This window comes from Pecten maximus, chromosome 19 (genome assembly GCF_902652985.1).
Source record: "Pecten maximus chromosome 19, xPecMax1.1, whole genome shotgun sequence".
NCBI lineage: Eukaryota > Metazoa > Mollusca > Bivalvia > Pectinida > Pectinidae > Pecten > Pecten maximus.
Genome location: NC_047033.1, coordinates 28,269,483 through 28,287,108, shown reverse-complemented (window position 1 = coordinate 28,287,108; position 17,626 = coordinate 28,269,483). Strand labels below are relative to the sequence as shown.

The window sequence follows — 17,626 nt, the reverse complement described above, 5'->3', positions numbered from 1 at the left end:
AAGTTTGTAGTATATACATACATATACCCAGTACTGGACTCATGTGTTTCCTGTGGGATTCCCTCAAGTTTGTAGTATATACATATACCCAGTACTGGACTGATGTGTTTCCTGTGGGATTCCCTCAAGTTTGTAGTATATACCTACGTATACCCAGTACTGGACTCGTGTGTTTCCTGTGGGATTCCCTCAAGTTTGTAGTATACATACATATACCCAGTACTGGACTCATGTGTTTCCTGTGGGATTCCCTCAAGTTTGTAGTATACATACGTATACCCAGTACTGGACTCATGTGTTTCCTGTGGGATTCCCTCAAGTTTGTAGTATATACGTATACCCAGTACTGGACTCATGTGTTTCCTGTGGGATTCCCTCAAGTTTGTAGTATATACATACGTATACCCAGTACTGGACTGATGTGTTTCCTGTGGGATTCCCTCAAGTTTGTAGTATATACATATACCCAGTACTGGACTCGTGTGTTTCCTGTGGGATTCCCTCAAGTTTGTAGTATATACATACGTATACCCAGTACTGGACTCATGTGTTTCCTGTGGGATTCCCTCAAGTTTGTAGTATATACATACGTATACCCAGTACTGGACTCATGTGTTTCCTGTGGGATTCCCTCAAGTTTGTAGTATATACATACGTATACCCAGTACTGGACTGATGTGTTTCCTGTGGGATTCCCTCAAGTTTGTAGTATATATACATATACCCAGTACTGGACTCGTGTGTTTCCTGTGGGATTCCCTCAAGTTTGTAGTATATACATACGTATACCCAGTACTGGACTGATGTGTTTCCTGTGGGATTCCCTCAAGTTTGTAGTATATACATATACCCAGTACTGGACTCGTGTGTTTCCTGTAGGATTCCCTCAAGTTTGTAGTATACATACATATACCCAGTACTGGACTCGTGTGTTTCCTGTGGGATTCCCTCAAGTTTGTAGTATATACATACATATAACCAGTACTGGACTCGTGTGTTTCCTGTGGGATTCCCTCAAGTTTGTAGTATATACGTATACCCAGTACTGGACTCGTGTGTTTCCTGTGGGATTCCCTCAAGTTTGTAGTATATACATACATATAACCAGTACTGGACTCGTGTGTTTCCTGTGGGATTCCCTCAAGTTTGTAGTATATACGTACATACATATACCCAGTACTGGACTGATGTGTTTCCTGTGGGATTCCCTCAAGTTTGTAGTATATATACGTATACCCAGTACTGGACTCGTGTGTTTCCTGTGGGATTCCCTCAAGTTTGTAGTATATACATACATATACCAAGTACTGGACTCGTGTGTTTCCTGTGGGATTCCCTCAAGTTTGGAGTATACATACGTATACGCAGTACTGGACTCGTGTGTTTCCTGTGGGATTCCCTCAAGTTTGTAGTATATACATACGTATACCCAGTACTGGACTGATGTGTTTCCTGTGGGATTCCCTCAAGTTTGTAGTATATACATACGTATACTCAGTACTGGACTCGTGTGTTTCCTGTGGGATCCCCTCAAGTTTGTAGTATATATACATATACCCAGTACTGGACTCGTGTGTTTCCTGTGGGATTCCCTCAAGTTTGTAGTATACATACGTATACCCAGTACTGGACTCGTGTGTTTCCTGTGGGATTCCCTCAAGTTTGTAGTATACATACGTATACCCAGTACTGGACTCATGTGTTTCCTGTGGGATTCCCTCAAGTTTGTAGTATATACATACGTATACCCAGTACTGGACTGATGTGTTTCCTGTGGGATTCCCTCAAGTTTGTAGTATATACATACGTATACCCAGTACTGGACTCTTGTGTTTCCTGTGGGATTCCCTCAAGTTTGTAGTATACAAACGTATACCCAGTACTGGACTGATGTGTTTCCTGTGGGATTCCCTCAAGTTTGTAGTATATACATACGTATACCCAGTACTGGACTCGTGTACATGTGTTTCCTGTGGGATTCCCTCAAGTTTGTAGTATATACATACGTATACCCAGTACTGGACTGATGTTTCCTGTGGGATTCCCTCAAGTTTGTAGTATATACATACATATACCCAGTACTGGACTCGTGTGTTTCCTGTGGGATTCCCTCAAGTTTGTAGTATATACATATACCCAGTACTGGACTGATGTGTTTCCTGTGGGATTCCCTCAAGTTTGTAGTATATACATACGTATACCCAGTACTGGACTCGTGTGTTTCCTGTGGGATTCCCTCAAGTTTGGAGTATATACATATGTCTTTAGTATCAAGGCTCATCAAACCTTGAAAATTTTAATTCTGACAAAAACAATTGTTACTAATATTCTGAACAAAGCTTAATAGAAAGTATTTTGTAGGGGTTAAAATATTATTTTACTTATTTGATGATTACTAATTTCACAATTAAAGTAAGTTCAATTTTAATTTTTAGCACAATTGACCTCTTGAAATATTTTTTTTCTCGCCAAATGGAGAATTTTAGCAAGACTTGATGTACGAAATTAAAAGGTGCTCCGAGTACTTTTGTAGGAAAATCCTTGTGGGCATATGATTATATAAACAGGTATAGTATACTTTGTTTACCTATGAAACACATAGTATGGTAATTAGTTCAAAGATATGGATCAGGATTAGAAATCAGATTCAAGTGCTTTAACCAGTGTGTATAGTGTAAGATGACTATACGCATACAGGTGTTGAAAACATATGAAAGTTTTCCTCGGGTAAAATAGAAGCATCACTTGGTGAAAAAAAATCACATACCATATTCAACCTATGAAAACACCCCACATACCGTATTCAACATATGAAAACACATAATGGGTACCGGTTTGTTTGATAAAACCATGTATCAAGAAAAAATTCTGTATGAAATTTGGGTGGACATTTTTTCCATTTACATATTCCTTGCTAAAGCAAAAAGATTCTAGAAACTTTGGTAAGAAGATTGAAGAATATCAAATTATTGAGGTCTTCAAAATATATGGACCATTTAATTTAGTACCATATGTTTAATAATAATCATACTTATATCATCTTTTCCTGAAAATGGTGAGGACTTACAGGGACAGATGTACTTATATTAGGTCCAACACAGTAGAGATGTATAGCTAATCCTAAGTCCCCCCCCCCCCCCCCCCCCCCCCCCCCCCCCCCGGACAGGGACAGATGTACTTATTAGGTCCAACACAGTAGAGATGTATAGCTAAGCCTAAGTCCCCCTCCCCCCCCCCCCCCCCCCCCCCCCCCCCCCTGGACAGGGACAGATGTACTTATATTAGGTCCAACACAGTAGAGATGTATAGCTAAGCCTAAGGCCCCCCGGGACAGGGATAGAAAACTGAGCGTCTCTAGCTAGGAAGGATATATATATACCATAAGTAATGTATGCAGATGTGACCTCGTATTTAACTATAAGCCTTTAGGTTTTGATTTAAATGATCTGATGGTTTGTTTGTTTCTTATGCAATTTTCTGCTTTAGATGTCAGCGTCGTCGGCGGCATCCGCACAATGGTTTCCGTCCAATAACTTGAGTTATCTTCAGCCAATCAAACTCAAACTTCATACAGTGCTTCCTTATCAAAAGTGCTTGCTTTGGATTGCTTTTCAGGTTCAAAGGTCAAAAGTCAAGGTCACAATTTGTATTAATAGAAAATTGGTTTCAATGCAATAACTTGAGTTACTTTCAGCCAATCAAACTCAAACTTCACACAGTGCTTCCTTATCAAAAGTGCTTGTTGCTTGGGATTGCTTTTCAGGTTCAAAGGTCAAGGTCACTGCTAGTATTAATAGAAAATTGGTTTCCATGCAATAACTCGAGTTCCCTTCAGCCTATCAAATTCAAACTTCACACAGTACTAGTGCTTCCTTAATTACCAAAAGTACTTGCTAAGGATTGCTTTTCAGGTTCAAAAGTCCTTGCTACTATAAATAGAAAATAGGTTTGCTTGCGATAACTTGAGATCTCTTTGGCCAATCAAACTCAAACTTGATGCATTGCTTTCTTATATAGGAAGTGCTTGCTTGGGATTGCTTTAAGTTTTGATGTTCAAAGGTCAAAGGTCAAGGTCACTTGCTATAAATAGAATCTTGGTTTCCATTTGATAACTTGAGTTCCCTTGCACCAATTAAACTCAAACTTTGTATATAATTTATATATATAGTATTTCCTTATCAAAAGTGCTTGCTTTGGATTGCTTTTCAGGCTCAAAAGTCACGGTCACTGTAAATAAATAGAAAATCTGTCCAGTTCTTTTGGGTCAATCAACCTAAACCTTCATATAGTGCTTTCTGGTTTCTGTATGAAAAACACTAAAATTTTGCTTGAAACTTGTTTTGATTTGCAAAGCAGATCAGTTTGATTTTTAAACGAACATTAATGTTCGGTTATTAAAATTAAAATTCTATATAGCTAGCTTGCTGTGCAGGCGACACATCCTCTTGCGTGGAATTCTTGTTTTATGAGTATGTACTTGAAAACAGTGTGTAAGAAAAATTTGAGTATATATTTGTCCAACAATGTATCAGTTTCTTTCAATGATTGAAGAGAAATTCATGCACACATTTAAAATATGTTTCAATTTTCACAGGTGGTAAACGAACAGATGGGTTGAAGGCGGCAGACATAGTTCCTATCTTAAGGGAACGTGTGGCGTACCTATCAGGTAAGATCTGTTAGGTTTAGTTACTGACTTAAGGGAACGTGTGGCGTACCTATCAGGTAAGATCTGTTAGGTTTAAGGGAACGTGTGGCGTACCTGTCAGGTGAGATCTGTTAGGTTTAGTTACTGACTTAAGGGAACGTGTGGCGTACCTGTCAGGTAAGATCTGTTAGGTTTAGTTACTGACTTAAGGGAACGTGTGGCGTACCTGTCAGGTAAGATCTGTTAGGATTAGTTTCTATCTTAATTAAGGGAACGTGTGGCGTACCTATCAGGTAAGATCTGTTAGGTTTAGTTACTGACTTAAGGGACCGTGTGGCGTACCTATCAGGTAAGATCTGTTAGGTTTAGTTACTGACTTAAGGGAACGTGTGGCGTACCTGTCAGGTAAGATCTGTTAGGATTAGTTCCTATCTTAATTAAGGGAACGTGTGGCGTACCTATCAGGTAAGATCTGTTAGGTTTAGTTACTGACTTAAGGGACCGTGTGGCGTACCTATCAGGTAAGATCTGTTAGGTTTAGTTGCTGACTTAAGGGAACGTGTGGCGTACCTGTCAGGTGAGATCTGTTGGGTTTAGTTACTGACTTAAGGGAACGTGTGGCGTACCTATCAGGTAAGATCTGTTAGGTTTAGTTACTGACTTAAGGGAACGTGTGGCGTACCTGTCAGGTAAGATCTGTTAGGATTAGTTCCTATCTTAATTAAGGGAACGTGTGGCGTACCTATCAGGTAAGATCTGTTAGGTTTAGTTACTGACTTAAGGGACCGTGTGGCGTACCTATCAGGTAAGATCTGTTAGGTTTAGTTGCTGACTTAAGGGAACGTGTGGCGTACCTGTCAGGTGAGATCTGTTGGGTTTAGTTACTGACTTAAGGGAACGTGTGGCGTACCTATCAGGTAAGATCTGTTAGGTTTAGTTACTGACTTAAGGGAACGTGTGGCGTACCTGTCAGGTAAGATCTGTTAGGTTTAGTTACTGACTTAAGGGAACGTGTGGCGTACCTATCAGGTAAGATCTGTTGGGTTTAGTTACTGACTTAAGGGAACGTGTGGCGTACCTATCAGGTAAGATCTGTTAGGTTTAGTTGCTGACTTAAGGGAACGTGTGGCGTACCTGTCAGGTGAGATCTGTTGGGTTTAGTTACTGACTTAAGGGAACGTGTGGCGTACCTGTCAGGTGAGATCTGTTGGGTTTAGTTACTGACTTAAGGGAACGTGTGGCGTACCTATCAGGTAAGATCTGTTGGGTTAAGTTCCTATCTTAAGGTAACGTGTGGCGTACCTATCAGGTAAGATCTGTTAGGTTTAGTTCCTATCTTAAGGGAACGTGTGGCGTACCTGTCAGGTAAGATCTGTTAGGTTTAGTTCCTATCTTAAGGGAACGTGTGGCGTACCTATCAGGTAAGATCTGTTAGGTTTAAGGGAACGTGTGACGTACCTATCAGGTAAGATGTTAGGTTTAGTTACTGACTTAAGGGAACGTGTGGCGTACCTATCAGGTAAGATCTGTTAGGTTTAGTTACTGACTTAAGGGAACGTGTGGCGTACCTATCGGGTAAGATCTGTTAGGTTTAGTTACTGACTTAAGGGAACGTGTGGCGTACCTATCGGGTAAGATCTGTTGGGTTAAGTTCCTATCTTAAGGGAACGTGTGGCGTACCTATCAGGTAAGATCTGTTAGGTTTAAGGGAACGTGTGGCGTACCTGTCAGGTGAGATCTGTTAGGTTTAGTTACTGACTTAAGGGAACGTGTGGCGTACCTATCAGGTAAGATCTGTTAGGTTTAGTTACTGACTTAAGGGAACGTGTGGCGTACCTATCAGGTAAGATCTGTTAGGTTTAGTTACTGACTTAAGGGAACGTGTGGCGTACCTATCAGGTAAGATCTGTTAGGTTTAGTTACTGACTTAAGGGAACGTGTGGCGTACCTGTCAGGTAAGATCTGTTGGGTTAAGTTGCTGACTTAAGGGAACGTGTTACGTACCTATCAGGTAAGATCTGTTGGGTTTAGTTACTGACTTAAGGGAACGTGTGGCGTACCTGTCAGGTAAGATCTGTTAGGTTTAGTTACTGACTTAAGGGAACGTGTGGCGTACCTGTCAGGTAAGATCTGTTGGGTTTAGTTACTGACTTAAGGGAACGTGTGGCGTACCTATCAGGTAAGATCTGTTAGATTTAGTTCCTATCTTAAGGGAACGTGTGGCGTACCTGTCAGGTAAGATCTGTTAGGTTTAGTTCCTATCTTAAGGGAACGTGTGGCGTACCTGTCAGGTAAGATCTGTTGGGTTTAGTTACTGACTTAAGGGAACGTGTGGCGTACCTGTCAGGTAAGATCTGTTAGGTTTAGTTCCTATCTTAAGAGAACGTGTGGCGTACCTATCAGGTAAGATCTGTTAGGTTTAGTTCCTATCTTAAGGGAACGTGTGGCGTACCTGTCAGGTAAGATCTGTTAGGTTTAGTTCCTATCTTAAGGGAACGTGTGGCGTACCTGTCAGGTAAGATCTGTTGGGTTTAGTTACTGACTTAAGGGAACGTGTGGCATATAATTGAGGTCAATGTATGGAATGATTAACCTATGTATGAGGTCAGTATTTGTAATTAATTACTATATATATCTATTTAATAGGTGGCCGGGATAGACGATGTGGGGCCATCCTGACATTTCCATCTCGGACCCATCCGGAGCGATTGGACAATGATGACCTTCGGAAACTGATGACCTATCTGGCCAGTGTACCAAGGTATGTATCAAGGAGGTGTTGTGTTAGAGGGGCAGGCCTATGTGTGGGGAATTAATGGAATCTGTATCCTTTGAACTGTATGGTATAGAGTATCCAAGGGTGAAGTAGTATGAATTTGTTCTAGCATGTCCATTAAATATAAACTAGTCTTTAGTTGTGGCATGTTTACTCAAGGAGGTGTTGTGTTAGAGGGGCAGGCCTATGAGGGGATTAGGGGCCGCTGTGGCCGAGTGGTTAAGGTGTACCGACACTTTATCACTAGCCTACGTGGGGCAGTTGCCAGGTACTGACCGTAGGCTGGTGGTTTTTCTCCGGGTACTCTGGCTTTCCTCCACCTCCAAAACTTGGCACCGTCCTTAAATGAACCTGGCTGTCAATAGGACGTTTAACAAAAACCAAACCAAACCTATGAGGGGATTAGTCCAGGGCAGTTTTGCAACACTTTCTGAATATACAAAGAGGTTTTTGTGTTAGAGGGGCAGGTCTATGTGTAGATTTGGTGACACAATTTCTGAATATATAAATGAATTCTTGTGTTAGAAGGACAGGCCCCTGTTGGTTTTGTATAAATCAATAAAAAATCCAACGTACAACCACATAGATATTCTTTATCCACAATTTCATGTCTTCACAAAAAAGTATTTTTGGAGAAAATTACGCAACTTTACCTTCACAAAAAATGATTTTACTGTAACAGAAAACAAGTCTAGGAAAGAAAAAAAATCTTTATCCAAATTCTGTAATGCTGAAGACTTTCCCTAAGTTGAAGAACTTTCTTGAAACAGGTGCCAGGTGTAAGTTCTTCTAAAGTTATGAAAACTTTTGTTGTCAAATTTTGTTTTGTTTGATTGTGATTTTGTAAAATATCAGCAGTGTAAAAGATTTTGTTGTTGTTGCAGCGACGATGTAAGGGAGAAAGGGTTTACTGTTATACTGGACATGAGGGGCTCGACCTGGCAGACGGTCAAACCCATCCTCAAAGTGTTACAGGTAGGTCATTATCAAGGTCAAAGACTGACTACTTACCAGTGCTAGTGTTATCCATGAAGTTTGTTTGTTGCAGGTTTAAAGTTATAACCTCTACTCGCGACTTTAGGTTAGTAACATTAGTCCGGGTTGACTGTTAGATGTTGTCAGTTGGCGATCCCCTCCTCCTTTCTCAACACGGGCTTGGGACCGGCTACGATGGAGTTCTTTTTTATCCATGAAGTACTTTATGTTATCGTTTATAACAGGGGGCTAGTCCACTTAAAATTGGAAAAGGGGGGGTCAGGGTGCATGTGGGGGCTTATCCCCGGGTAAGACCCTATGCAAGAAGGAAAATCTCTGCAGCCATCTTGGATTATGATATGGAAATCAATGACCTATGACTGAAATGTTTGATAAAATTCAGATCTTTTGGCAACAAATTATGGATCAAGGTAAAGTTTTAAGTTGATAAGAAAATATGTTGTGTTGATCAGTAGCTGTATAATTTGTGAAGACAGATAAATATACATGAACCGTTCTCGCATTGTTTTATTTTCACACAAGTAGATATACAGTCTAAGACCTAAACAAGAAATATCTTTAAAAAAGATAAACGGCATAGTTTTAATGCTGGTGGTTATAATGTAAAACTGCTGGTGAAATAAATGAACAAACTAACATGTTTATGACAGATAACAAAATTATATCAGTTTGAATCATTTTTCATGCTCCATCATTGAATCATTGTGACCTTGACCTCAAGGTCAAAGAGCAAATAATAATGAATTTGTCCTGTCATAATTCTTAATTATTGAAGATATGTTGATATAACTTGAAGTACCTAAAGCATGCACTCCTAATTACTGCAAAGTCACTTTGAACTGACTGTCAAGGTCAAAGGTCAAAGTGCATATTTTTCTAATGATTTCTCATCTTGCAAAAACATTTAAACATTTTAACATATTTTAATGAAAATTGCTGTATACTGTTATCACACAACTGACAAAGTGTAGTGTGACCCTGACATGAAGGTCAAAAGGTCAGTTGAGTTGAAAAAAATAATCAATGTCTGGTAAGGGAGTTCAGTCCTTTATGGTTGTAACATACAATTACTCTATGCCGTTTAAATAAGGGTCATATTTTCCCCTTAGTTATGTATATATAGTTTACAAATCAAAGTTTTTACAAAGGTTGAAAAATAACAATAATTTAATTGTTGGCTCCCCATCCTTAAAATACCTACCAATTTTCAGCTCAATGGAATAATGGACACTAGTACTGGAAAAATTCAAAAACAAAGTTAGAAAACCATTGTCACTACTAGGAATACTGTTGACATCTATATTAAGCAGTAAATCTTATTTAAGCCATTTCTGCTAAGTCAAGATTGTACTTTTGAATTGTTTTCTATGACAATCATTGTAAGTCCGTTTCGTTAATTCTCTAATTTCTAAGTCAGTTGTGCTCTAAAATTTGAGTTTGTCAAAATAAGTACATTGGCAATAATCCAGGATCTGGATCCCCCGGAGTAATTGGTAGTTTTAGAAATAATCTAAAAAAAATAAAATTCAAAGAATGCATGCTTACAATTAACATGCATATTGATGCCAACTTTTTAGTCTCAGAATGGGTTTTTGTTCAAAGATATTAGATTTTTTACCACTAATTTAACTTGTATAATAAAAAACAAACGGGAATCTCAGACTTCAGTATTATTTTCTCTGTCAATTTTATGAAAATGGAATTGATATAAAGACACACTCGCCTCCTGTCACATAGATATGTTATACTTAATAAAATAAAAATGGTAATAATATGAATTAGATATATACAGAACTTGTTAGAATCAGAAACTTTTACAGAAAACTCACACCTGATGTAATTATACAATATATGACTCGTGAAAACCAGCTGCTGGCAGATTTAACTTAAAAAATGGCTTCGTGATATTTCAGCTCGGATTTGCTTAAATAACATGTGGTACCCTAGATTGAAGTCAGATATCAAAATATGGGGGGGGGGGGGGGGGGGGGGGGGGGGGGGGGGGGATGGTATTTATAACCAATTTTCCCCCTGAACATGTGTGCATGGTGGTGTACATATTCAATTTATTTACCAACTTAATTAACATACATCTAGTGATTTTTGTAGCCAGCTCGAAAAAGTTCTAGCTTCACCCAGCAACTGGCAGCACATTTAACTGTAAACAAATATGTATCACTCAAAAAATTAAGTTATGTAACGGCTAATTTGATTGGTGGGGCTAATGTGTAACTTAATTATTCACAGTTGTACTGTGTGAGGCGCCTGATATTGATTTTTTTGTCTGCTCACATGTAGAAACTTTGACAGAGTGTTCAAGTTAGGATTATGATTATGGTGTGAGTTTATGGAATTCTAGTAACACGCATGGTCTGTTATTACCGATATGCCAAAGCAACAAATTTTATGTATGATAATTCTATGTTTTGCTGGACTAGCTAGGATCAGGTTGTTGATCTGTCTGTCTGTCTTACTGTCTTACTGTCTGTCCGTCTTACTGTCCATCTGTCTGTCTGTCTTACTGTCTGTGTCTGTCTTACTGTCCGTGTGTCTTACTGTCCATCTGTCTTACTGTCCATGTCTTACTGTCCGTGTGTCCGTCCGTCTGTCTGTACATGTGTATGTCTGTCTGTCTGTCCGTCCGTCCGTCCGTTTGTCTTCCTGTCCATCTGTCTTACTATCTATCTGTCTGTCTTACTGTCCATCCGTCTGTCTGTCTTACTGTCCATCTGTCTGTCTTTCTGTCGAGGAATTAAGGACATCCTCTGGTGTTGTATATTGTGTCCTTGTGAAAGATATACTCTAATTGCTCTGGATAGCATGTGTTGTTCAGTGAGGTAGCCACCAGCTACTACAAGGGGACCCAAACTAAATATTTCTCTGGCTGTTTACATGGCAATTGAAAACAGCAGAATGATAGTATCAATAATGAAACATAGTCCATCCGTCAAAATTGTCTTCAACTGTTTGGTCTCAAATATTTCTGTTTCTAAAAACTTTTCCTGACAAAATAAATGAATGAAAATAACCATGTTTTGACAAACTTTGTAACAGGAAAAAAGTTAGTATGTAACCAGGTGGGGTGTCCTGCTGGATGTCTTCAGCACTGTACTTCAGTGTGGTAGCATGTACACTACAAAGTGGACATAAGTTTCGCGCTGTCACAAAGAAAGAAAGACGAATATATCACAATCTCCCAAACCACACACATGCATTTCACGTGTATCTCTCAAGCAGAGGAGGCCGTCCTTAAATGACCTTAACTAAATGTCAAAAACACAAAACTAAAAAACGAAAACCAGTCAATATGCTAGCTGTGATACATCGGTTTAAATCCTGATATCGTAACTTAACGTGCTACATGTACATTTTTCAAGAACGAGGTGTATGTGGAGGTCACAGAGATTGAGGGGACGGCAATGGATTCTGTTTTGCCATATGAGTTATCTCCCTTGTACTTAGAACATGACCTCTTTTACAGGAATGCTTCCCTGGCAGTGTCCACATAGCATATATAATTAAACCGGAGAAGTTCTGGGAAAAACAGAGAACTAGCCTCGGCAGTGCCAAATACAACTTTGAGGTGAGTGTCCATATATAGCTTATATAGATAAACCTGGAAAGTTCTGAGAGAAACAGAGAACTAGTCTCGGCAATGTCAAATACATTTAGATGATGAGTGTCGACGTCCATATAGCTTATATAATCAAACCGGAGAAGTTCTGGGAAACAGAGAACTAGCCTGGGCAGTGCCAAATATAACTTTTAGGTGAGTGTCGACATCCATATAACATATACATTGTAAAATCAAACCGGAAAAGTTCTGAGAGAAACAGAGAACTAGCCTCGGCAGTGAAAAATGTAATTTTGAGATGAGTGTCCATAAAGCTTATATAATAAAACCGAAGAAATTCTGAGAAAACAGAGAATTATCACTAAAGTTGAGTAATTCCCTAAGATTGACTTGATGAAGACTTCCATGGATGTGACTGATGATCAACATTTGTGTGTGTTTCAGACCAGTATGATATCACTGGACAATCTGTCCAAGTTCATCGATCCCTCACAACTGACCAGAGAATTTGATGGCCATCTTGACTACAACCATGAGCAGTGGATTCAACTGAGACTGGTCAGTACAATAAGTATATATATACTGTAATTTATCACAATAAATATATATATATATACTGTAATTTATCACAATAAGTATATATATATACTGTAATTTATCACAATAAATATATATATATATACTGTAATTTATCACAATAAATATATATATATATACTGTAATTTATCACAATAAATATATATATATATACTGTAATTTATCACAATAAATATATATATATATATACTGTAATTTATCACATTAAGTATATATATATACTGTTATACTTTTATAACAGCTGTCACATACTGCTGTACTGTAGTAGTTTATCACAGCTGTCACATACTGCTGTACTGTAATAGTTTATCACAGCTGTCACATACTGCTGTACTGAAGTTTATCACAGCTGTTACATACTGCTGTACTGTAGTTTATCACAGCTGTTACATACTACTGTACTGTAGTTTATCACAGCTGTCACATACTGCTGTACTGAAGTAGTTTATCACAGCTGTTACATACTGCTGTACTGTAGTAGTTTATCACAGCTGTTACATACTGCTGTACTGTAGTAGTTTATCACAGCTGTTACATACTGCTGTACTGTAGTAGTTTATCACAGCTGTTACATACTGCTGTACTGTAGTAGTTTATCACAGCTGTTACATACTGCTGTACTGTAGTAGTTTATCACAGCTGTCACATACTGCTGTACTGTAATAGTTTATCACAGCTGTCACATACTGCTGTACTGTAATAGTTTATCACAGCTGTCACATACTACTGTACTGTAATAGTTTATCACAGCTGTTACATACTGCTGTACTGTAATAGTTCATCACAGCTGTCACATACTGTTGTACTGTAGTAGTTTATCACAGCTGTCACATACTGCTGTACTGTAGTAGTTTATCACAGCTGTCACATACTGCTGTACTGTAATAGTTTTATCACAGCTGTCACATACTGCTGTACTGTAGTAGTTTATCACAGCTGTCACATACTGTTGTACTGTAGTAGTTTATCACAGCTGTCACATACTGCTGTACTGTAATAGTTTTATCACAGCTGTCACATACTGCTGTACTGTAGTAGTTTATCACAGCTGTCACATTATGCTGTACTGTAATAGTTTTATCTCAGCTGTCACATACTGCTGCACTGAAGTAGTTTTATCACAGCTGTCACATACTGCTGTACTGTAATAGTTTATCACAGCTGTCACATACTGCTGTACTGTAGTAGTTTATCACAGCTGTCACATACTGCTGTACTGTAGTAGTTTATCACAGCTGTCACATACTGCTGTACTGTAATAGTTTATCACAGCTGTCACATACTGCTGTACTGTAGTAGTTTATCACAGCTGTCACATACTGCTGTACTGTAATAGTTTATCACAGCTGTCACATACTGCTGTACTGTAGTAGTTTATCACAGCTGTCACATACTGCTGTACTGTAGTAGTTTATCACAGCTGTCACATACTGCTGTACTATAGTAGTTTATCACAGCTGTCACATACTGCTGTACTGTAATAGTTTATCATAGCTGTCACATACTGCTGTACTGTAGTAGTTTATCACAGCTGTCACATACTGCTGTACTGTAATAGTTTATCACAGCTGTCACATACTGCTGTACTGTAGTAGTTTATCACAGCTGTCACATACTGCTGTACTGTAGTAGTTTATCACAGCTGTCACATACTGCTGTACTGTAGTAGTTTATCACAGCTGTCACATACTGCTGTACTGTAGTATTTTATCACAGCTATCACATACTGCTGTACTGTAATAGTATTATAACAGCTGTCACACACCACTGTACTGTAATAGTTTATCACAGCTGTCACATACTGCTGTACTGTAATAATTTATCACAGCTGTCACATACTGCTGTACTGTAGTAGTTTATCACAGCTGTCACATACTGCTGTACTGTAATAGTTTATCACAGCTGTCACATACTGCTGTCCTGTAATAGTTTATCACAGCTGTCACATACTGCTGTACTGTAATAGTTTTATCACAGCTGTCACATACTGCTGTACTGTAGTTTATCACAGCTGTCACATACTGCTGTACTGTAATAGTTTATCACAGCTGTCACATACTGCTGTACTGTAATAGTTTTATCACAGCTGTCACATACTGCTGTCCTGTAATAGTTTATCACAGCTGTCACATACTGCTGTACTGTAGTAGTTTATCACAGCTGTCACATACTGCTGTACTGTATTAGTTTATAACAGCTGTCACATACTGCTGTACTGTAGTAGTTTATCACAGCTGTCACATAATGCTGTAATGTAATAGCAGTTCATTTCAGTGAGATAACACTATAAAGTCACAAGGAGACAAAACATGATTGTACTGCAGTCCTTAACACACATTCTGCACATACCTTTCTCACACAGGGGGTGCTATCTTTAAATGACCACAAATGTTGATAGAACATTAAATAATATTGCTCCAAACCAATTTGTCCATGATTACAGATGAGAAAATACATAATTATCAAACTTATGTAAAACCAAAATACATCATACATTGGTGAATACAATGGTTGTCTTGTTTTAATAGTAGAGCTTGAATACTCCTTTCTTGTGTACTTCAGATGCTTGAGGAGTTCATCTGGAAAGCTCTCGACCTTCTGGACAAACTAGACGACCTTGGAAACATTCTGACAAACCCTGATTTACCAGAGGATCTGAACGGTGCCCAGTACCGCCTTGAGGAACACAACCATCTCAAGCGACGTGTGACCATGGCACCCGTGGAACATCTCGGAATGGAAGGGCGACGTATCCTACAGGAAATCCTGGGGGATGCACAAATGTCCGGTAAGTGTTATGGTAAAGGAAATCCTGGGTGACAGACAAATGTCTGGTAAGTGTTATCGTAAAGGAAATCCTGGATGACAGACAAATGTCCGGTAAGTGTTATCGTAAAGGAAATCCTGGGTGACAGACAAATGTCCGGTAAGTGTTATCGTGAAGGAAATCCTGGGTGACAGACAAATGTCCGGTAAGTGTTATCGTAAAGGAAATCCTGGGTGACAGACAAATGTCCGGTAAGTGTTATCGTAAAGGAAATCCTGGGTGACAGACAAATGTCCGGTAAGTGTTATCGTAAAGGAAATCCAGACAAATGTCCGGTAAGTGTTATCGTGAAGGAAATCCTGGGTGACAGACAAATGTCCGGTAAGTGTTATCGTAAAGGAAATCCTGGGTGACAGACAAATGTCTGGTAAGTGTTATCGTAAAGGAAATCCTGAGTGACAGACAAATGTCCGGTAAGTGTTATCGTAAAGGAAATCCTGAGTGATAGATAAATGTCCGGTAAGTGTTATCGTAAAGGAAATCCAGGGTGATAGACAAATGTCCGGTAAGTGTTATCGTAAAGGAAATCCTGGGTGACAGACAAATGTCTGGTAAGTGTTATCGTAAAGGAAATCCTGGGTGACAGACAAATGTCCGGTAAGTGTTATCGTAAAGGAAATCCTGGGTGACAGACAAATGTCTGGTAAGTGTTATCGTAAAGGAAATCCTGAGTGATAGATAAATGTCCGGTAAGTGTTATCGTAAAGGAAATCCTGGGTGACAGACAAATGTACGGTAAGTGTTATCGTAAAGGAAATCCTGAGTGATAGATAAATGTCCGGTAAGTGTTATCGTAAAGGATATCCTGGGTGATAGACAAATGTCTGGTAAGTGTTATCGTCAAGGAAATCCTGGGTGATAGACAAATGTCTGGTAAGTGTTATCGTAAAGGAAATCCTGGGTGACAGACAAATGTCCGGTAAGTGTTATCGTAAAGGAAATCCTGGGTGATAGACAAATGTCCGGTAAGTGTTAACGTAAAGGAAATCCTGGGTGATACACAAATGTCTGGTAAGTGTTATTGTAAAGGAAATCCTGGGTGACAGACAAATGTCCGGTAAGTGTTATCGTAAAGGATATCCTGGGTGATAGACAAATGTCTGGTAAGTGTTATCGTAAAGGAAATCCTGTGTGACAGACAAATGTCCGGTAAGTGTTATCGTAAAGGAAATCCTGGGTGACAGACAAATGTCCGGTAAATGTTATCGTAAAGGAAATCCTGGGTGACAGACAAATGTCCGGTAAGTGTTATTGTAAAGGAAATCCTGGGTGACAGACAAATGTCGGGTAAGTGTTATCGTAAAGGAAATCCTGGGTCAGACAAATGTCCGGTAAGTGTTATCGTAAAGGAAATCCTGGGTGACAGACAAATGTCTGGTAAGTGTTATCGTAAAAGAAATCCTAGGTGACAGACAAAAGTCGGGTAAGTGTTATCGTAAAGGAAATCCTGGGTGACAGACAAATGTCCGGTAAGTGTTATCGTAAAGGAAATCCTGGGTGACAGACAAATGTCCGGTAAGTGTTATCGTAAAGGAAATCCTGGGTGACAGACAAATGTCTGGTAAATGTTATCGTAAAGGAAATCCTGGGTGACAGACAAATGTCTGGTAAGTGTTATCGTAAAGGAAATCCTGGGTGACAGACAAATGTCCGGTAAGTGTTATTGTAAAGGAAATCCTGGGTGACAGACAAATGTCGGGTAAGTGTTATCGTAAAGGAAATCCTGGGTGATAGACAAATGTCCGGTAAGTGTTATCGTAAAGGAAATCCTGGGTGACAGACAAATGTCTGGTAAGTGTTATCGTAAAGGAAATCCTGGGTGACAGACAAATGTCGGGTAAGTGTTATCGTAAAGGAAATCCTGGGTGATAGACAAATGTACGGTAAGTGTTATCGTAAAGGAAATCCTGGGTGATAGACAAATGTCGGGTAAGTGTTATCGTAAAGGAAATCCTGGGTGATAGACAAATGTCCGGTAAGTGTTATCGTAAAGGAAATCCTGGGTGACAGACAAATGTCTGGTAAGTGTTATCGTAAAGGAAATCCTGGGTGACAGACAAATGTCGGGTAAGTGTTATCGTAAAGGAAATCCTGGGTCAGACAAATGTCCGGTAAGTGTTATCGTAAAGGAAATCCTGGGTGACAGACAAATGTCTGGTAAGTGTTATCGTAAAAGAAATCCTAGGTGACAGACAAAAGTCGGGTAAG

At 39.2% G+C, this 17,626-nt stretch overlaps 1 protein-coding gene across 1 annotated transcript in view; it reads left to right on the top strand.

Moving 5' to 3' along the window:
- LOC117317924 (kalirin-like) overlaps positions 1 to 17,626 on the top strand; it is a gene marked incomplete at its 3' end in the record, with an annotated part of 212,002 nt that overhangs the window by 5,881 nt on the left and 188,495 nt on the right. Inside the window, 6 exon segments of the mRNA XM_033872893.1 lie at positions 4,595 to 4,669; positions 7,295 to 7,409; positions 8,309 to 8,399; positions 11,902 to 12,003; positions 12,439 to 12,552; positions 15,154 to 15,379. Coding sequence (XP_033728784.1) covers positions 4,595 to 4,669; positions 7,295 to 7,409; positions 8,309 to 8,399; positions 11,902 to 12,003; positions 12,439 to 12,552; positions 15,154 to 15,379 — 723 coding nt within the window.